Source organism: Myxine glutinosa, chromosome 6, assembly GCF_964187855.1.
Source record: "Myxine glutinosa chromosome 6, kmMyxGlut1.1, whole genome shotgun sequence".
Classification (NCBI taxonomy): domain Eukaryota; kingdom Metazoa; phylum Chordata; class Myxini; order Myxiniformes; family Myxinidae; genus Myxine; species Myxine glutinosa.
In genome coordinates this window covers 35,614,909-35,637,914 of record NC_136266.1, presented here as the reverse complement: position 1 = coordinate 35,637,914, position 23,006 = coordinate 35,614,909, and the positions used below count along the sequence as shown (strand labels likewise).

Genomic DNA, 23,006 nt, shown 5'->3' with positions numbered 1-23,006 from the left:
GCTCGATTAAAGTATTTATATTGTTCCACTCGTGCATTCGTCGTGCTATTTTTAACTACATTTTTTGTTCAAGGGAATGCGTCGGCGCACTCGGTGTTGAAAACGGAAGTCATAAATTACATACTTCCTGAAAATGTTTAGGATAGGGCGTGACCTTTAGGTAGCGCAATGTCAAAATCGATGTGGCCTGCAGTGACGACTCCAGTCGAGTTATTGATGACATCGCACGATGTCATCTTCAAAATTCAAATTGTTTTTTTTATCTCCTCCAAAACCCAATTGTTCTCTTCAAACATGGCAGCAGAGAATTTGTTTGCTGGAGCACATGCACATCCCAATTCATTATTAAGGGGGCCTGTAGAACCAGATAACGCACAAATTTGTCAAATACGGTGCAGCTGGGTAAAAAGAAATAACATGGGCACAATTTGAAAATGCACACACGTTTAAGCTAAACATGATGTTCCGTGTGGGTAAGCGGCGAAACGTTGGGCAAGCGAGCAGGTAATGTGGACTTTTCTTCGTTTTTGTTCGTACGCAGCACGGTGCTGCAGGTTAGGGTCAGTTTTTCCCAGGGCTTAGGGGTGCTGTTTATGCGGTGTTCCCTGAGATTTGAACCCAGGCCGAGACAGCTCGGAGACGAGTTCGGGTACTATCGGAATACTGGTGTTGATTGAAATTCTGGGTTTCACTGCATTGCAGGGATGGAAAATGACAGGAGAGTTCAAGTGGTAACGAGTTTCATTTTGAGCAAATGGTATCTAACTATAAAAATGTCTGCCATGTGTTTCTCAGTTATGAGGCTTCATCATAAATAAAGGGTCGTGAGCTGCCAGCTGTTTAAACTGCCCCACTTCCTTTCGAGTGTTGAAGATCCCATGGAATATTTTTGAAAAGTGTTATTGCATTGGCTATATTCCAAACTCCTGCATCGGGACTGAAGCATGACTCATCCCAGGGGGGCGGGGTCTCAGATTCTTCATAACGGTTATTTAAATATTGTCTGCCCAAAGTAGTCACAATAGCCGAAGGCACGACAACATTTATAGGTTCGTAAATTCTAGATGTATGCTTTATTTGTTTAATCCTCGTTTTGGGGGATCTGCAGGACAGCTTAAATTTATGTGTGCTCGCCTCTGAGCTGTGGCGTCTGGGTTCAAACCTCGATCAAAGCTATAAACTACCACCCTGGTTTTCTGCAAGCAGAGTGATCATCCATCAATGTGTGCGCCATCCCGCAGATGGATTTGAAGCTGCAGGACCCATCGGCATTGGTTTGTGGTGGAAGTCAAAGATCCTATCGAGTCTTTTGTGAAAAGGAGGCAAGAAAAAATTACTAATTCCACAAAAACCCCACAAAAACGGTCTCAGATGGATGTGCAGCTGGAGGACCCATCGGCATTGGTTTGTGGTGGAAGTTAAAGATCCTATCGAGTCTTTTGTGAAGAGGAGGCAAGAAAAAATTACTAATTCCACAAAAACCCCACAAAAACGGTCTCAGATGGATGTGCAGCTGGAGGACCCATCGGCATTGGTTTGTGGTGGAAGTCAAAGATCCTATCGAGTCTTTTGTGAAGAGCAGGCAAGAAAAAATTACTAATTCCACAAAAACCCCACAAAAACGGTCTCAGATGGATGTGCAGCTGGAGGACCCATCGGCATTGGTTTGTGGTGGAAGTTAAAGATCCTATCGAGTCTTTTGTGAAGAGGAGGCAAGAAAAAATTACTAATTCCACAAAAACCCCACAAAAAACGGTCTCAGATGGATGTGAAGCTGGAGGATCCATCGGCATTGGTTTGTGGTGGAAGTTAAAGATCCTATCGAGTCTTTTGTGAAGAGGAGGCAAGAAAAAATTACTAATTCCACAAAAACCCCACAAAAAACGGTCTCAGATGGATGTGCAGCTGCAGGACCCATCGGCATTGGTTTGTGGTGGAAGTTAAAGATCCTATCGTGTCTTTTGTGAAGAGGAGGCAAGAAAAAATTACTAATTCCACAAGAACCCCACAAAAAACGGTCTCAGATGGATGTGCAGCTGGAGGACCCATCGGCATTGGTTTGTGGTGGAAGTTAAAGATCCTATCGTGTCTTTTGTGAAGAGGAGGCAAGAAAAAATTACTAATTCCACAAAAACCCCACAAAAAACGGTCTCAGATGGATGTGCAGCTGGAGGACCCATCGGCATTGGTTTGTGGTGGAAGTTAAAGATCCTATCGTGTCGTTTGTGAAGAGGAGGCAAGAAAAAATTACTAATTCCACAAAAACCCCACAAAAACGGTCTCAGATGGATGTGCAGCTGGAGGACCCATCGGCATTGGTTTGTGGTGGAAGTTAAAGATCCTATCGTGTCGTTTGTGAAGAGGAGGCAAGAAAAAATTACTAATTCCACAAGAACCCCACAAAAAAACGTTCACATTGTGGTAGAAGCATGAAAGTTGGCAGTGATGTTCTTATTTAGATACTCTTTAAATCCAGTCGATTAGACAACTCGAATTTCCACATGGCAGCCATTTTGAAAAAAAAAATGTCTGACAAAATTGCTAAAATTGCGATAAAATTTTAAATACTTAATTTAGGACGTACCAGTATCAACACAAAATCATAGAACTACATATTATGTATAAGAGTTCGTTAAAATTTCAATTGATCTTAATTACATAAATAATTTTGAGAGAGAGAGAGAAAAATGACCATCCATGTTGAATTTTAATTTGACAAAAATGGCCGCCATATTGACCTGCGAGTTGGCTAATCGACTGCCTTTAAATAATATCCATATGAGAGCATAGCTTCCAAATGTAATGCTTGTATCCTAATGTGAACGATTAACCCTAATAATGGGCGTTAGCTACGTAGCTTCACAACAGACCATCCAGCATAACCTTTACCAAGGAACTGTATCAGTAGCACCGATGCTCTACCTGTCTATCATGAGTGTGTTTAAGAATCTACATTTGATGGATACGCTTTTGGCATGACCTGAACTATTGTGTTAAATTAATTTGTATAACTTTTTTGAACGTAGGCCGTCAAGACAGGTCGACACATGGCGGACAGCCAATAAAGATTTATAGATCTGCACATTTTGTAGGAGTGTAGTTTCACATGTTGTGTTTTGTCTGCACATTTTGTAGTCCAAAAGGGATGTTTTCACAGTGCAAAGCAGGTTATAAATTGTACAAATTATGAAAAATGTTTATTGAACATCACAGCAAAGGGTTACTCACACTTATTTTGGTCGCCTCTGTTTTCGGAACCACCTGCGATGAAGAAGAGAAAGAGTAACAAAATCGATGTGTGCACAAGCAGCTGCCATTTTACACTAAGTAAGTGCAGATGACCACTTGCCTTTCCAATTGCGTCGGTTCTATCTATTTCTAGTGCAAATTTAAATGTTTTTCGAAATCCAGAATTAATTTACAGACCCCTTCCCCATCCACCAACCTCCGAGCGCATGGGTTTAATGTAAGTATAAAAAATGTGGAATTGATTATAATATCAGCATTTGCATGCTTTGGGAAGTTTGAGATCCTAAAGCATTATTCTTGGATAAAATATTGTTGTTTATAACATGTACATTGCTTAACTCTGGGAAATGGACATTTAGGAATTAGAAAAATGAAGAAATGAAGGAATGAAATTCCTTCATTCCTTCTTCATTTAGAATTCCTTCTTAATTTAGAATTCATTCATTTAGAATTTTATTTAGAATTTATTTAAATTTAATTTAATTTAAATTTAATATTTATTTTTAAATAAATAAATAATTTAATTTTAATTTAATTTAGATTTAATTTAATTAGAATTTTAATTTTATTTAGAATTTTAATTAAAAATTTAGAATTTTATTTAGAATTTTGAATTCATTTAGAATTTTAGAGGAAATTCTTGATTTATAAATGAAGGACTACATCCTATTTATCTGGACAATGTTGAGCCAAAAACTCGACCTTCCATTATTTCTCTTTCTTACCTTTTACCACTTGATATCTGCACCTCTTTTTAATATGGAAGTTAAGGCTAATGGGACAACTAAAAGAACCACTTAATATAACTATCCTATTAAAATTGAAATATTTATGTGAAACACTTAAATCCAACGGAATGGTGCAAAGGTGACACCTAAGAGCTGTCGAGACTGCGTTCAAGTGTCCCAGTCTAGACAGCTTAGGTAAGTGAGTCACCTGCTGACACATCTATAAACTATCAGATGTGTGTTTTGCAGGCAAGGTCTTACATCACAAAGTGCACATCCCTGGGACATCCAAACTCGGTGTCCCATCTGCCAGCATTAGTTGGGAGACTTTGAGGATATCCCATGGGTCTTTCATGAAGAGTAGGGGAGTTATTGCTGCTATCATGAGCAAATTCCAAATCCCTGCTGCTTTCATTAGACCCTGTGGTCCGTGACCGGCTCGTACGAAGAAATCTTTATCATGTTTGTTCAATAGGCCTGGCTAGCTGTTTGCTGAAATATTTGGAGGAGAAACTTTCCATGCTGACCTCACAAGGAGGTGGGAAACATTCACATAGTAAAAGTAGTAGATGCGAAATTCCTAACTCTGATGGAATTTGATTGTGCCGAGTATAACATTATGAGCATATCTCAATCCCAAAGCAATGGGAGAGGCTTTTGTAATCAGTCTCTGTCAGTGAGTGTGCGAGTCTGCATGCAGATCTACTCAAATATAGACGTTTTTTTTTTTTGTTTTTGTTTTTTGTTTTGTATACAAGATCGAGGCTCGTGAAAGAGCGAAAGTATCTACTGTAATCTAGTATCTACTGTAATCATTATCTACTGTTCTACTGAACTGAACAGTATCTACTGAACAGTATCTGAACAGAACAGAACAGAACTGAACAGTATCTACATTATCTACTGAACAGTATCTACTGTTCATTCTAGGATCTACTGTAATCTACATATAGCCCAACAAGGCTCTACATTGTTAACCCTTGGATGCAGTGATTGGGCCTCGGAGGCCCACAAGGTTGTTTTTTTTGCAAAAACTATGGTGTACAATTTTTTTTTGGAATGAGCCTCATTTTCACCGACTTTCATGTTGTTACACAAAATTCAGTGACATTAAAAAAAAATTCATTGAGGCTCGTGGGAAAATCTTCATTCTTCACTTAAAACCCAAAAATCCGACATGAATGCAGGCCTGGGGCATTCGACGCCCTGCATAAATGTTGTTGTACTACTATGTTATATCATTATTTTATTGATATGAGCCTCATTATATGCTCCTATAACTTGGTTACAAATAATTCAGTGACAAAAATATGAAAATTAAAAAACTTTACACGAATACATTAGTGGGGCCTCCGAGGCCCAATGGCTGCATAGGTGTAGGATTTTTGACAGTTGTGGACATATACATTCTAAATAAAAGGATTAGTGAATCATATTTTTTGAACAAATACTCCTCGATGAGCCTCAACGTTTTAGAGAAAAAAAGTTGAAAAACCAAGGACAAAATTTTTTTTTTGCAAAAAAACCCAGAAAAGATTCATTACTTGTATGGGATTCTTCCAACTAATGGGATCAATTATTCACATTTTCTGAGCAAATACACATCCATGAGCATCGACGGATTGAAAAAGGATATGAAAGAAATTGTTTTTATTAATAATAAAAAACATTACACGAATATTTGTCGGTGCTTGGTCAAAACCATTGAATAATAATTTTGTAACATTTTAATGATAAAACACACTTACTGGAAATGAGGAGTGCTATACTGAGTTCCCAATGTCTATTTTTTGTGTCATTAGCCTCGCCCATCCCTAAAGGGACGAGCGGATATTGTAATCTGTCTGTGTGTCTGTGTGTGTGAGAGTCCGCATAAAGATATTCTTTGGTATCGATTGCTCATTCTCAGAACTACTGTAATCTAGACATCCTTGCAAAACTTGAGTTAACATTCTTGTTTCTGGCATATTCTGCAATCTGCAGTGTAACTGTATGTTTATTTCATTATTATTTCAGGGTTATATGAACTTTTGTAGTCAAAATACAGTAATGAAGAAAAGTTCAGGGGAGGAAATAAAAATCATACACATTTAAACAAACAATGTGTAAATTCCACCCCCAACCTCTCCCTCTCCTTTTACCACTCAAATATCTTATCTCTGGGCTATTTGCAAATTTATTTATTTCCGAATAGGCTATTTAATATATAAATATCCCCAAACGTTTGTGATAATTATCATTCTTTAAGGTATTTAGAAAAGTAATAAAACCAGTATTTGTTTTACGAACTTCTTAAACTAATGATTACATGAAAGGATAAGTTTGCAAAAGTCTTGAATGTGAAAAGCGTAAATTATTACCTCCACCACCGAAGATGAATGGAGGTTGTGTTTTCACCCCTGTCTGTTTGTCTGTCTGTGAGCAGGATATCTCAAAAGGTTATGCATGGATTCGGACAAAATGTGGTGGACAGGTTGGGTGTGAGACGAGGACTAACTCATTAAATTTTGGTGAAGATCTGGATCCGAATACGAGTATTTTTTCAATGATTCTTCACCATTGGGAGATAGGGCCCAAAACGATACATAGCAGGTTATCTCAAAAAGTTGTGGATGGATTTGGACGAAACTTGGTGGACCGGTTGGGTGTCCGACAAGGACGATTCGATTCGATTCTGGTGGAGATCTGCATATGGATTCAGATAAGAGAATTATTTAATTTCCAAGTGATTTTTCACCATTGAGTGATATGGCGAAAACTGAAATATAGCACGATATCTCAAAAGGTTATGGATGGATTCGGACAAAACTTGTTGGACATTTTGGGTGTGTGGCACGGAAAAATTGATCCGATTTTGGTGAAGATCCGGTTTCGGACGTAATATTTTAAATTTTCTAAGTGATTCTTCACTTTTGAGAAATGGTGCCCAAAACGATATCTAGCATATTTCCAAAAGTTGTGAATGGATCATGACAAAACTTGGTGGATGAGTTGGGTAGGTGACAAGAACAAGCCGATTAGATTTTGGTGCGTGGCAATGACGAATGATCCCGGTGCAGATCCACGGCCTATCAGTGGGCTAAAAAAAAAGAAGCCTGGAGGAGGTATGTGTTGGAGGAGGTATGTGCTGGAGGAGGTATGTGCTGGAGGAGGTAGTGTCGTTCTCGTTCTACATGTTATTTTTTTAATATCACATTCAAAAACACACTTTAACACGTAAATTCAGCGACTCTTGCATCAAAACATTCTTTCCTGCATGACCACACTAATTTATCACATATATCTATCTATAATTCCAGTAATCTCTGTGTGTCTGTGTGTCTGTGTGTGTGTCTGTGTGTTTGTCTGTGACCGCTGTTTCGCGACAACTACCGGTCCGATATACTTGCAACTTGCCAGGTATATTGCTGGGGACCCGAGGATGTGCCTTTTCAAGGTTTCATATTAATCGGACAAGTAGTTAGCGAGCTATGGCGATTTCTTTACCAAACTCCGCAAGCCGTTCGCTTTGGACCAAACCATTGCATGTAAATAGAGGGGGGGGATTGTCACCGTACTCGCAAGCCGTTCGCTTTGGACCAAACCATTTCATGCAAATAGAGGGGGGGGGGGATTGTCACCGTACTCGCAAGCCGTTCGCTTTGGACCAAACCATTTCATGTAAATAGAGGGGGGGGATTGTCACCGTACTCGCAAGCCGTTCGCTTTGGACCAAACCATTTCATGTAAATAGAGGGGGGGGATATAATTTTAGATATAGATATAGTACGGGCATGCCCTAGTCTATCTATAATTCCAGTAATCTCTGTGTGTCTGTGTGTGTGTCTGTGTGTTTGTCTGTGACCGCTGTTTCTCGACAACCACGGGTCCGATATACTTGAAACTTGCCAGGTATATTGCTGGGGACCCGAGGATGTGCCTTTTCAAGGTTTCATATTAATCGGACAAGTAGTTAGCGAGCTATGGCGATTTCTTTACCAAACTCCGCAAGCCGTTCGCTTTGGACCAAACCATTGCATGTAAATAGAGGGGGGGGATTGTCACCGTACTCGCAAGCCGTTCGCTTTGGACCAAACCATTTCATGCAAATAGAGGGGGGGGATTGTCACCGTACTCGCAAGCCGTTCGCTTTGGACCAAACCATTTCATGTAAATAGAGGGGGGGGGATTGTCACCGTACTCGCAGGCCGTTCGCTTTGGACCAAACCATTTCATGTAAATAGAGGGGGGGGATATAATTTTAGATATATATATAGTACGGGCATGCCCTCGTATATATAAAATGTAATAAAATGTTGGTGTATCTTGGACTATTGTATCTCATATTTTCATTTTAATATCCTCTTCCCGAGCTACTTTTATAAAAACTTTGTTAACCAGTGGTAGTTTCAGTGGTAAATTCCATCTGTTACCCAGTAATAATAGTAGTAGTAGTCGTCTTTATTTAACGCAGATAAAATGTTTAGTCTGAAGACTAATCTTGGAGAAAACTGTGGAAGGAATTCTTAAACAAGATGGATTCGCGGCAGGCACCTCCTGGTAAGATAAATAAGATGGATACGTGGCAAGTGTCCAACATCTCGGATCTTCGTAGCAAGTGTCAGTATGGCATGTTGGTTAATTACTCCTTATCAGTTGAGAGGTGGATATTTGGATATGATGCTACATTGGAAGGCTTGGAAGCTCAATATTTGGGGGAATGCACTCTCAGAAACAGTAAACGTTTATTGTATGGCCAAGGATTTTGACCTCTTGGCAACCCTCGTCCTCCCCTCACAACCTCCTTCCTACTTTCTCAACAATCCTCTTGAGGAAGGTCAATCGTTCAAACTCTCGGGTCTCACGATCAACCATGATCTTCTCTTGGGCAAACCACGTTTCAAAGTTGGCCTCCTAAGGCAGCCGCCGACTGGGCATCCTCCATCATATAAAGTCCTTCCTTGGCACATCTGAACTCCTGTTCACCTCCAACGCTTTCATCAGCAGATTAATGGAGTGCTGCTGTCCCCTCTGGACTTGCTTCCCTACCTCCCATCTTGCGCAGCTTGATGCCGCGGAAACTAAGGCCTTTAAGATTATTGGACTCTGGTATGATGAAACTGAATCTATGGCCTATCACTTCATCATCGCAGACAGGTCCATGGTCTCTCTGTCTTCTACACCACCCTTTCTGGTCTTGCATCCCCTGCCCTTTCTGTGCTTTGCTGTCTACCTGAACCGCCCAGGTGTCTGCAGGGCACAGGGGGTCCACCATAAACCCCATTCGGGTGGAACTAGTTCAATCCAGGAGCACTGCTCACCGACACTCATTTCATCCTCTCATTTCCCACATGTGCGACCAACTCCCACATTCTCTGTAATAACATTAATTAACATTAATTAAATAACCGAGCTTTGTGCTTTGCACACAGGGCAATAAATGCAATCGTTTCAATTCCCAACAGAGCTTTGACCTTTGAACGTGCATGTGCAGGCCAATGTGCTTCAGGTCTTCAAGACTGCTGTTCACCACCTTCCCAGATTGTCCCCAACCTAAAACCATGATGTTTTCTACCCTCGTTAACTCCCTTCCTACCCCAACCCCATTCCAATCCATCCTCCTTCCAAATGTCCAGCTTTCCCTCCTGAGAGTTTCCTTCTGTATCCATCTTGTCCACCCCATGCATCCTCTCCTGGTCCCCATTCCTTCCCACACCCATTGTTTGTCCTTCTCCCTCTGTTTTGGCCTTCAGCTCTGCTGTTGGTGTGTCCCCCCTCTCTTTGCTGTTCCCTTTGTCCTGTTGTGTACTGATCCGTCCAGTGGATCAGTACTAGCAATACTCTTACATGAGCCTCGACTATGTATAAAAGGTGTGCAGGTGGATTGCTTTGACGATGTTTGTACAGCCGTGTACTTACTAGAACTTGATGTATGACTGTGCACCTACAAGTATTGTTATGTCTATTTGTGATTGAGTGAGATCATTGTGAGGGTCTGCATACAGGGTCCTACTCAATCTTCTTTGCTTGAGAATAATCGGCAGGTGACCTCTGTTCTGGGCACAAAAATATCATATTAATACAATCACATCCATAATGTGTCGGGTTGGTTCAATGCACAAGTGGTTAAACAGGTAACAAACGACTATATATTAAATAACCTTGAAATAATATATTTCAAATCTAAGACAAGTCTTGTCAAGCATTTTTGAGGCAATAAATTGGTAAGTTTATTGCAACTCTACTTAGACTTTACGGCTTATTATCCCGTCGCTCTGGAAGGATCATCAAATTAATCCACCTATCTATTTCCATGGTCAGCTACTGGAAGAGGCCCAGAGCCTCAAGGTATTCCACACTCCCCTCTGAGCTGTCTGGCCGACATTCGAATCTCGACTCAGCTATAACTGTCAGCCTGTTTCGCAGGCAGGGCCATTCATCAACGCGTGTGCCTTCCCTAGGGTGGTGTTAAACGGTGTGCCTTGCCTACTAGCATTAGTTAGTGGACGAAGGATGCCACTGTGTCTTTCTCGAAGACGAAGCGAGCCATTGTCAGCATGCTGAGGAAATTCCAAATTCCTGCTCCCACCTTCAGGGGAGTAGTGCATCACCGACGCAGCTGTGCCCCCAGCAAATGATGCCACCCGCAGCCATGTGCTGCACATGAAAGCAGAAGGAAGAGGCTCCATCTCTTGAGCTCCTAGTTCTCACCATCAGCAATGACCTCTCTTGAACCAACAACCATATAGCAAAGCTGACACCCAAAATCAACCCCAGACTGGGCATCTTCTTTCACTTGAAGTAACTCCTTTGTAAATCAGAACTATTCACAGCCTACTTGGCCTTATACAGTCACGTGAAAAATTAAGTACACCCTTGGCTCTAATAGGTGGTTTTGCCCCCTTTGGCAGAAACAACCTCAAGTAGGCGTTTCTTATAACTGTCTACCAGTCTCTGACATCGACTGGGAGAAATTTTTGCCCACACCTCCATGCAGAATTCTTTCAGCTGTGCGATGTTTGAGGGGTTTCTTGCATGCACAGCTAGTTTCAAATCCCCCCACAACATCTCGATGGGATTTAGATCCGGGCTTTGACTTAGCCATTCCAGAACCCTCCATTTCCTTCTTTTCAGCCATTCCTTGGTGGATTTACTGGTATGTTTAGGGTCATTGTCATGTTGCAAGGTCCACCTTCGGTTGAGCTTCAACTTTCTGACAGATGGCCTCACATTATCCTCAAGCACCGTCTGGTACAATGAAGAATTCATAGTGGATTCTATGATGGTGAGCTGCCCAGGCCCTGATGCAGCAAAGCTGCCCCAAACCATATTATTTCCACCACCATGCTTTACAATTGGTATCAGGTTCTTGTGGTCAAATGCTGTCTTTGGTTTTTGCCAAACATGTCTTCTGGTACTGTGGCCAAATAGCTCTACCTTTGACTCATCTGTCCAGAGCACATTGTTCCAGAAGTGCTGGTCTTTGCCTAGGTGTTCATTGGCAAACTTTAGTCTTGCCCTGATGTTCTTTCTGGACAGCAAAGGTTTCCTCCTGGCACACCTCCCATGTAAATCAAATTTGTGCAGCCTCTTTCTAATGGTAGACTCGTGCACTTTGACATCAACAGTGGCAAGAGCTACCTGTAGGTCCCGTGATGACATTCTGGGGTTCCTAGAGACTTCTTTCAGCATCTTGCGGTCTGCTCTCGGGCTGAACTTGCTGGGGCGGCCTGGCCTGAACAAGTTGGCAGTTGTTTGGAATCTTCTCCATTTGTAGATGATCTTACGGACAGTCGAATGATTGATTTCAAATTGTTTGGAGATCTTTTTAAATCCCTTCCCAGACTCGTAAGCATCTATAACCTTCTTTCTGAAGGCCTCAGAGAGCTCTTTTGATCTCGGCATGGTGACGCCGCACACTTCAACAACAAAGAGCAAACCAAACTAAATGTCTGAGGTTTAAATAAGACAGTTTCCTCCAAGATCCTCTCTGACGATGTTCTAATCATTTGCACCTGAGCTGGTGCACCTGATTCTAATTTTAGGTATTTGAAGTAGTGATAAATGTAGGGGTGTACTTACTTTTTCCACATACGAAATTTGCATTTATGTTTATTTAAATTATACAATGGACTACAAAATGTAAATGTTTCATGATATTTGTTATATTCTATCACCTTTATCTTTCAATATTGTTGAAATGAAGATCAAGTAGCTGTATGTTGAAATATGTTGAAAAAGTCAAAACTTTACATGGGGTGTACTTACTTTTTCACGTGACTAGATATATAGCTAAGTGGAGTACTGCTCTCCCTTATAGCATAGCACTTCAGCTTCACGTCGTTCTCTCTTGGATTCTGAAGCATCTAATCCTCTCAACATTTTTGGCATCTTCTGGAAAAGAGGCCAAAACACAATGTCAGTTGTTCTCATCACAGACAGATATGTGGCATCTCTGTTTTTTTATCACCTCTTTGGACAGCAACCTCTTTATCAACAATCAAGACTTTCGACTGTTTATTTACAGCTTTTGTAAAGATCCCTCTGCTCAATGAGCACTATGACCCTCCTCAGCTCCTTCAAGATGCAGATATTATTCCAGTATCCTCCTTTGGGTTAAACTCTCAAAATACAGGCTGACTGCACCCCGAAACTATTTTCCTCCTTTGTTACCTCCGCCACCAAAGATGGATGGAGGTTATGTTTTCACCCCTGTCTGTTTGTCTGTTTGTCTGTTTGTCTGTCTGTTTGTTTGTGAACAAAATATCTCAAAAAGTTGTGGACGGATTCGGACGAAATGTGGCAGAAATGTAGCGTGTGTGACAAGGACGAAATGATTAGATTTTGGTGAAGATCCGGATTCGGATTCGGCTACTAGAAGTTTTTAAGTGATTCTTCACTATTGAGTGGTATGGCTAAAAACTATACATAGCAGGATATCTCAAAAGGTTGTGGATGGATTTGGACGAAACTTGTTGGACAGGTTGTGTGTGTGACCAAGAAGAATCGGTTCGATTTTGGTGAAGATCTGAATATGGATTCGGATATTTAATTTTATAATTATTTGATTATTTAATTTTTATTTAATTTTTTATTATTATTTTTTTTTATTTTTTTATTTTTTTTTAGTGATTCTTCACCATTGAGTGAGATGGCCAACCAGGCGGAGGTATGCTCTCTACTGAGAGCCGTTTCTAGTTCCTTTTGTGGGACTTCCTTCCTTTTCTGTTCAATCACACTGTTCCCACGAGGGCTTCACACAAGTATTGCACTAACGAATCTAACCCCCATCCCTACCCATAATTTTTTCCACATCCATTGAACCTACCTGACCTAACTAAATCTTACTGGTACGTTTCTGTTTCCTTCTCTGCTCTTTTCTCTCATATTTTCATATTCATGTTCTTGCGTTCAACTGTGGCCCCATTGGACGGGTTGTTGCCATTTTGCACTCTGTCTCCTCACACTTCCATGAGCCAGACACAAGAAGTATTATTAATGGTCAAATACAAATTTAATAAACTCAACCTCCATCCGCCTTTGATGGCGGAGGTAATAATACATTGGCAAATTTTGCTTCATTTTTCAAAATCTGTACAAACTAGGATGGGTAATCAAAAAGGTTGTTCCCCAACGATGGATGGTAACTTTTCAAACCACTTTTTCTTGGTTAAAGTCCAATTTAGACGACGTTGGCCTACGTGCATTGCTTCAAAAATCAACGCCTTGAAGATGGGTAACATAGCTAAAACTATCTTTTGGCAGTTTCCTTTACACATTCCTTATGGAAAATGATGCCCCAGGACTGATGGTCATTACTCGACCAATTTCTGCATCAATAATATATTTTAGGTTCCACGCTTTGCAACTTGGCACTTACTGTACTTCTGCAGTAGCTTTTACCCACAAGTTCCTTTATTAGAGGATTATTACTGCAATGTCAACCATTATGTATTGGCTTTATTAAACTCCATCATGTTCATTGTTGAAGACACTACATCTTCCTAAAAACTGAGGTTCATGACATGTTCATCAAATGTGGAAATATATTTGATGGTTACCTGCATTTATGCAATTTGTTCATCCGCAATGCAAGAATAGGCTAATTTTTAAATGTTAATATATTTTAATTTTGAATCGGGTAGAAGACTAATGCAACATGTGATTATTATTACTAGCAACGGTACCCGCCCTATGGGCGGGGCTTCAATTGGGAGGTGCAAATGAAAAGGCAAAATATCAGAAATTGAAGGCTTTTTTTATTTTAAACGATTTATATAAACATCCGTTAAATCATATCACACGCAAATCATCAAAATTTAAACAGTATTTGTAGAATTTCAATAAAAGCCACATCACTGTTCATATCGGTAAATATTATTCCATCGTGTTTGGAAAAACTGGAAAACTGGAAAATTGGAAAAATCGGAAATTGGAAAAATTGGAAAAACAATACAGCCTATTTTACTCCTGGAGGTCCCAGGAGTACCCACCCAAAATTTCGTTGCGATCGGTTCAGCCGTTTTTGCGGTACCTGGGAACAGACAGACAGACGGACATTTGGTGAATTATCGTAAGATGCACCTGTTTGGCCTTACTTACTCAACGAGGCCACCCATTTCTAAAGCTTAATTTTCTTGAACACACGTCAAACTGTTTATTTTATTTAATAATATATAAACCTTAGCTTCCAAAGACAGCAGTTTGGTAACAAGGGGCTCAAGATGGACTCAAGATGGACTCAAGATGGAATTCAAATGGAATAAATTCAAAATCCGGTGACAACTGATATTGTTTTGAAGTTATGAGTATGTGCGCTCAGAGCACATCTTTCCATAGAGCTGTTTGCAGAGCCATTCATGTCTCTTATGGGGAATCATAAACAGAAGGAAATGAATTAATTATTGTCCATATGGCATTGCAATCACTTGTTAAATGGTTTACAAAGAAGCACATTACTTGAAGGATTGAATTTTGCATCATCATGAATTGCCTCGAAGATTGGGGAATGGAAGAGAGAAATCACAAGAAAATAAATGGTATAATTTAAATAACAAAACGGGCAATATAACCTTTTGACAATGATAAATCTGGGAAGCAATTCTCCAAGTAATCTTTCCTATGCCTTAGATACAGATGAGAAACACGACAGCACAGATGTTAAATCGTTCCTTCGCAATATCAACGTTGGCTTTCCAAACCACAAAAGATAGGAAGCTTAATCACAGGGAAGGATTGGTGGTTGGTGATGCCCAGCCATTTATGACAAATAAATCAAAGGAAAAGGAGGGATTATATACAAGTCTATCGTCTGCACCATATCTTCATCTCTCCACGATAACTGTACCTTCCAATTTCCCCTTAACATGAGACAACACTTCGACGTTATGTCATGTGCGACTGCTGAGTGTGCCCATGCAATAGCTGAGAAATGGACACCAACCAGGGACACCAACCAGGGACACCAACCAGGGACACCAACCAGGGACACTAACCAGGGACACCAACCAGGGACACTAACCAGGGACACCAACCAGGGACACTAACCAGGGACACCAACCAGGGACACCAACCAGGGACACCAACCAGGGACACTAACCAGGAACACCAACCAGGGACACTAACCAGGGACACTAACCAGGAACACCAACCAGGGACACTAACTAGGGACACTAACCAGGGACACCAACCAGGGACACCAACCAGGGACACCAACCAGGGACACCAACCAGGGACACTAACCAGGGACACCAACCAGGGACACTAACCAGGGACACCAACCAGGGACACTAACCAGGGACACCAACCAGGAACAGCAACCAGGGACACCAACCAGGGACACCAACCAGGGACACCAACCAGGGACTGGGACACCAACCAGGGACACCAACCAGAGACACCAACCAGGGACACCAACCAGGGACACCAACCAGGGACACTAACCAGGAACACCAACCAGGGACACCAACCAGGGACACCAACCAGGGACACCAACCAGGGACCCCAACCAGGGACCCCAACCAGGGACCCCAACCAGGGACACCAACCAGGGACACCAATAGACTGAAAGCGATAAATGGAGATTTGTGATTTAATTGTTCGCTTGTTTGTTTGCTTATTTATTTACAGTACTTCGCATTGATTTAAATATAATAGTTGGAACATGCATTTAAATCCGATGCAACAAAAATACGTCAGTAGACATCAATGTACCCTTGTATTAATTATGACAAAAAACAATAGAAAACTATAGAATTCATCTAAAAATGCAAAGCCTGTCTGCGTTCGTTTATATTCATACCTCTTCTTCTTCTTCTGTATGCTCAAAATAACGAAAACAGTTTAAAAAAAACAACTACAAAATGAATTTGATTTTATGCAGCCTTGACCATTCACCTTTTGATCTAAAAAACAAAAAATTATGATTTTATGCAGCCTTGACCATTCACCTTTTGATCTAAAAAAAACCAAAAAACATCGGCTTCTAGCTTTTGATTGGTGAACCAATTTAGTGACCTAATATACAAATTCTTCAAATTTCAGGTCAATTGCATGAAAATTAGCAATTTTAAGCAACCTTCACCTTTGACATGTTGATCGAAAAAAACAATCTGCTTCTAGCTTTCGAATGGTGAACCTATTTAGTGACATATAATGCAAATTCTTTAAAATTCAGGCCAATTGGGTGAAAATTGGCATCTTAATGCAAGGATGACCTTTGACCTTTTGACCTAAAAAAACAATCGGGGTCTAGCTTTTGATTAATGAACTAATTCACTGACTGACTCAATATGCAAATTCTTAAAATTTCAGGTCAATCGGATGAAAATTGACGATTTTTGTGATGCTGACCTTTGACCTTTGGACCAAATTATTAATTTGCCTTCTCCATATTCTCATCATAAAGCTTTCCTGAAAATTTGATGACAAACCTCAAATGGTAAAAAATATTATGACCCAGACACACACACACACACACACACACACACACACACACACACACACACACACACACACACACACACACACACAAACACACACACACACACACACACAGAAGCGATTACAAAACCCTGTCTCTTGCTGTGCAGGGGACAGGCTAATTACATATGGTGGAAAAATACAAACCTGGGCTTCCCACATCATGAGACAAGGGTTCAGATGGGGATGCTTGCTATATATATATACACACACACATACATACACATACATACACACATACACATACTGGCAAAGCCTACCCATCACTTTGCTGAAAGACAAGTTAGTCTTCCTGTTTGCCAAAATGAATTTACCCTTGCAAAGAATGCTTTAAACTCAGCATTGCCCAGGTAAAAAAGAGAATTGGAATATCCTTTGCTGCAACCACAAGGTGGCGCTACACGGTACACATTTACATAGAAATGTATGCCCTGTTGCACACCCACAACCCTGCGTGAGGCCGTGGCCACCTTGCCTATGATACCCCCTCCCTCCTCACCCCCCATACTAAGTTGTATTTGCACCTAAATTTGGAGTTTGTAACATAAAATATGTTGCCATGCATAATGCATATATATTATGTGTGTGTGTGTGTGTGTGTGTGTGTGTGTGTGTGTGTGTGTGTGTGTGTGTGTGTGTGTGTGTGTGTGTGTGTGTGTGTGAGTGTGAGTGTGTGTATATTGAACCCCGAACTTGACTGGCACAGATTGAGTCTCACCTCAGCAATTGCTGCACAACCTGTTAGCAACAAGTGTAGCCTGCCACGCTGACACATTGTCTCTGCCTGACTGCAAACCTCCTAATTGTTGATGAGCAGGGCAGTACAAATTAAGACTGGGAGTATAGTCTATTATGGGTGTTAAATTATTCCTACATTATGCCCTATCATTGCAATTTACATTGTAAATTGTAATTGCACAAATCTTTACATTTCAAATGTAAAGCACATTCATAACTTTGATTTTCTTGCTGTGAGTTCACTAATCATCTATCTTCTTCTTTAGAAATTGCCTTAATATCAATGTTGCATTAGTCACGCGTAGAACTGAGCAGGAATATATATATATAATATATATATATATATATTTATATATATATATATATATATATTTATATATATATATATATATATATATATATATATATATATATATATATATATATATATATATATATAGTATATATATATATATATATATATATATATATATATATATATATATATACATATATATACAGTATATATATGTATGTATATATATATATATATATATATATATATATATATATATATATATTGTTATGTTGGTGGGTAGGGATTACCTTTGAACAGGTAGGATGTATAAATTAACATGTTCCGGATGTCGTGCAAGAACCATCACCATGTAGTAAGTTTTGTTTAGCCAGTTGTCGCATGAGAGTGAATAATTGTGGCCATACCAGGATGGCCCTTGTGTTAACTAGTTGTAGGGATTATGCTAATTCCCCTGTTTGTCAAACCTCAGTGATTTATTTCCTATGTCCCTTTTGGCACCACACCATAGACATAGCCAAGCCACGCAATCACCCACATTTAAACTCACTAAATAACAATAAAAACCATCAGGAAGCCAGGATATTTTACTGTCGCTAATTACACCATTGGGAAGCACACATTGAGGTCGAGCAGGCTGAAGACACGCCCCGAGGAGCCGTGATTGGCCAGGGCGGAGTAAGAAGGCACTCACTGATTGGCAGAGAGAAGGGCGAGCAAGAAGCGGCACGCTGATTGGTGGAGAGGCACAGATGACGTCACGAGACGGTCAAAAAATAACTCTCAGGCCGACATTTTCTCTCTTGCCTTTTTCCCTCAACGACCTCTTGCTCCATTGCTTCTTCGCCCTCGCGCTCTTGTGCCTGTTCACGTTCTGGACCTCGCGAGTGATTGTGCATGGGCGACGGGCTCCAGGAAGCAAGCGGACCGACCGAGTTCAGAGACGCCATTGGGAGATGTGCAGAGGCAGCAGGAAGAGCCGTGGCCCGAAAACTGCGGTCTCCGTGTGGATGAGGGCGGCTTGCCGCCGGAACACCACGAGGCTGGGGTGAGTGAGACACATGGTGAGGCCTAGAAGCGACCGAGGCGGAATGAGGCCTATTTCCTGCCAAGGCAGGGACCGCGTCCGAATTCCCGTGCAGGAACGAGGGCCTGAGATGGGTCTTGACGAGGTGCCGGGACAGCCGATTGAGCTAAGTGCACGATAACCCACACATATTTTATTTTCCAGTTTATTTTCATCCTTCGTCTGTGTGTAAGTCTGGTGTGGGGGACGTCCCGTTTAGGATTATAGTTAGTGCGCATTTTCTTGTTATCGGTATTTTTCATTTAATAAACACTTTCATTATTTTCTGTACATTTATAAATCCGTTTTCTTTGAGTTATTTTCCGGAGACTCGGGAACCGCCGGTGGGACCACAGGTAAGCTCTTCAGCTTTCTCCCCTCCCCTTTCTTCCTCTGGCGCAAATATAAAGTCCGCATTTGATCGTCGCCTCCGAGTTAAAGCTTGCTTTAGCTATTCGTGAACCCTGTGGTGTTCACCTGGGGAATCGAGCATGGTGCAGAATCGAGCGTTTCAACAGAGCTGTACATACATATATGTATGTATATGTATGTACAGTGCATTCAAAAAGTATTCAGACCCCTTCACTTTTTTCACATTTTGTTATGTTGCAGCCTTATGCTGAAATCGTTTAAATTCATTTTTCCCTCATCAATCTACACTCAATTCCCCATAATGACAAAGAGAAAACAGGATTTTAGAAAGTTTTGCAAATTTATTGAAATAAAAAAGTGAAATATCACATTGACATAAGTATTCATACCCTTTTCTATGACACTTGAAATTTAGCTCAGGTGCCTCCCATTTCTCTTGATCATCTTTGAGATGTTTCTACACCTTGATTGGAGTCCACCTGTGGTAAAGTCAATTGATTGGACATGATTTGGAAAGGCACACACCTGTCTATATAAGTTCTCACAGCTGACAATGCATATCAGAGCAAAAACCAAGCCATGAGGTCGAAGGAACTGCCCGCAGAGCTCAGAGACAGGATTGTGTCGAGGCACAGATCTGGGAAGCCTACAAAAAAAATTCTGCTGCATTGAAGGTTCCCAAGAGCACAGTGGCCTCCATAATTCTTAAATGGAAGAAGTTTGGAACAACCAGGACTCTTCCTAGAGCTGGCCGCCCGGCCAAACTGAGCAATCGGGGGAGAAGGGCCTTGGTAAGAGAGGTGACCAAGAACCCGATGGTCACTGGCTGGGCTCCAGAGATCCTGTGTGATGGGAGAAACTTCCAGAAGGACAACCATCACTGCAACAGTCCACCGATCTGGGCTTTATGGCAGAGTGGCCAGACGGAAGCCAAACAGTTCAATCTTGGTTTCATCAGACCACAGAATCCTATTTCTCACAGTCTGAGAGTCCTTTAGGTGCTTTTTTGCAAACTCCAAGCGGGCTTTCATGCGTCTTTCACTGAGGAGAGGCTTCCGTCTGGCCACTCTGCCATAAATGTGATATTTCAGTTTTTTTATTTTTCATAATTTTGCAAAACTTTCTAAAATGTTGTTTTCTCTTTGTCATTGTGGGGTATTGAGTGTAGATTGATGAGGGAAAAAATTAATGAATTTAAACAATTTCAGCATAAGGCTGCAACATAACAAAATGTGAAAAGGGGAAGGGGTCTGAATACTTTCTGAATGCACTGGTATGTCTTTGATCCTTATGTGTGCTCATGCCTTCATCGTTTTCCAGACATCATTACAACAAAAATATTTAAACTAATATGAACCAATTAGATTGAAATACAATTTTTTATCCTCCCTTCCCTCTTCCCCTTCCTTCTGTTTTACCTCCTATTAATGAATTAATTAATCATGTGTCCAGCATTTCCTTCATTCTTTACAAGTATAAACCAATTATAGAAAGAAAAAAAATCAAATCAGCCTCTCCACCATCCATTTGTTCAAACTCAGTAAGTTCAAAGAAACCTGATTGTCTCATCACAGCCTTGAGCATAATAATAATTTTTGCTAAGAAAATCAAATCCTTTAGTTAAAAATAATGATAACGACCCTGCTAGCCACCGTGCTTTGAATTCCAGAGTTCTGGAGAAATACAAGCCTGATAAAAGGTTCAATTTGAAACTACACTTCTTTTATAAAGCACTAATCTCGGCAATTATTGCGTCGGGTGTTAGCAATGCTAAGGTGCCAGCCAACTAAGCTGGTGCCCTGCAGATTGTACCAACGAGGTCATCGGTGGAGGGAGGGAGACGTGGAGAAGGAGCAGAAATATTAATTGGCAGATTTTTCTTTGTTTTTTCTTTAACCACAAATTAACTCCCATTGACTTTGTCTTTGATGAAAAAGCAACATAAAAATCGTGATAGTTCTTACAATTAAATTCAAATGTTAACTGAAATTGAATGGTGTCCTTTAAGGGGATTCAAGATCTCCATAATATGCGTTTTCTCATTAGATGTGCGGGGGTGGAATTCTCTGAAGACATTATGCGTATTTCGGGTGATCGACTGCAGGAAACCCGAACTGGTGCTGCGTTGTTCCATGTTTTTTCCAATTATAACCCTCAAATTACAACCTGCGTTTGCTGGCACGCATTATGTGAAATAGACGAAGACAAAGGTAGAAAATGCTTCACTTTGTCTTGGTGTAACCATAGCAATCCCTGGATATTGAAAACTCAGCCACTTACCTAATTTGTGTGTTTTTGAGAAATGGCGTCTGTCGCACATCCGGTGTATGTAATTGTTTTCAATTGCTTTTCGGCCAATGTATAGACACCCCGACACCCCCCCCCCTTTCTATAGTCCTCACCCTCCTTTTACCCCCTCCTGCAGGTTTTCCTGGTTAGTTAATCCCATCGTACCCTTTGCGTACATTCTGCACGTAGCATCCATCCCCCAAATGAGCGCTGAAGATGGACGGTAGGTGGCGACGAAATCAGCATTACAACGTGAAATGAAAAAGCCGAACAGAACACGAAATGGATGCAGGTTTCGTGGGCGATAGCGAGTCGGGAAAACTGGAGGCGCCGGCGTTTAATCCCCCACCTGCGGCATGGCGAACCTAGAACACCATCTTACGTGTATCTAGAAAATCAAAACATGGGCCTATTGTCTGCCAGATATAACAGCCTTATCGTTTTCTTCTATCAGATGGCAATTTGCGCATTGCTTCACACCATGCTGCAGCAATAAATGGATAACAAATTCAATTTCACCCGATCAAGACTTTCTGTTAGAGTTCCTTTGCTACCTTGTACATTTGTTGCTATCAGTAATACCTTATTTTTAGGCCTACATTTCTTGTTGTTAAGATCCCCACCATGTACAAAGTATTGTACATCTCGAGGTGTTAAGCCATAAAGTGGTGACACCGTGGTGTCATGAGCTGCTTTTCAGCAAGTTGTGCCGTCCATGGAACAACTCCCCCAGGAATGCGGATGCAGCAGCACTCTCCGCAATATAAAAGTCATGAAACTTAACGATGGAGGGTTTATGATGGAAAAGCTGTGCTTCAATCGATGTGAGCGGTTGAGATAGTTGTGGACAAGAGGGATTTCATTATTTGGGATTTCAAGATGCTACACAACCTTTGAAACAAGTGTGGGAGTTTTAGTCCGAGGAAAATGATTCATTAATGCAATAACTTTAAATCTTACTTCGATATTTCTGTCTTCTACCGACTCCTCTCCGGCCAAGCTCCCCCCGGCCCTGTCTGTGCTCTGTCCCCCAAATATTCCTACAGGACGCACAAGATCTGCCTGCAACCCTCTTCTTGTTAAACTGCCAAAATCTAGACTCTCTGCTCACCTTCACTCTTTCATTCCCCCTTTCTCCCGCTTCTGGAGACTCTTTTCCTCTTTTCTTCTGGAGACTCTTTTCTTTTCTTCACTCTTTCATTCCCCTTTACTCCCGCCTCTGAAACAAACTCCCTCACTCTCTCCAATCCCACTCCTCCCTCCAGGTCTTTAAAACAGCTGTTCACCACCATCTCTTATCTTCCCCCAT

General features: G+C 40.9%; 1 protein-coding gene across 5 annotated transcripts in view; it reads right to left on the bottom strand.

Annotated features, from left to right (window-relative positions):
- LOC137429687 (V-set and transmembrane domain-containing protein 2B) overlaps window positions 1-23,006 on the bottom strand; it is a 67,351-nt gene that overhangs the window by 40,770 nt on the left and 3,575 nt on the right. For all 5 annotated transcript variants that reach the window (XM_078779716.1, XM_068119821.2, XM_068119819.2 and 2 more), the window contains one exon: window positions 3,229-3,261. In XM_078779716.1, coding sequence (XP_078635842.1) covers window positions 3,229-3,261 — 33 coding nt within the window. The remainder of the gene's footprint in view (window positions 1-3,228; window positions 3,262-23,006) is intronic.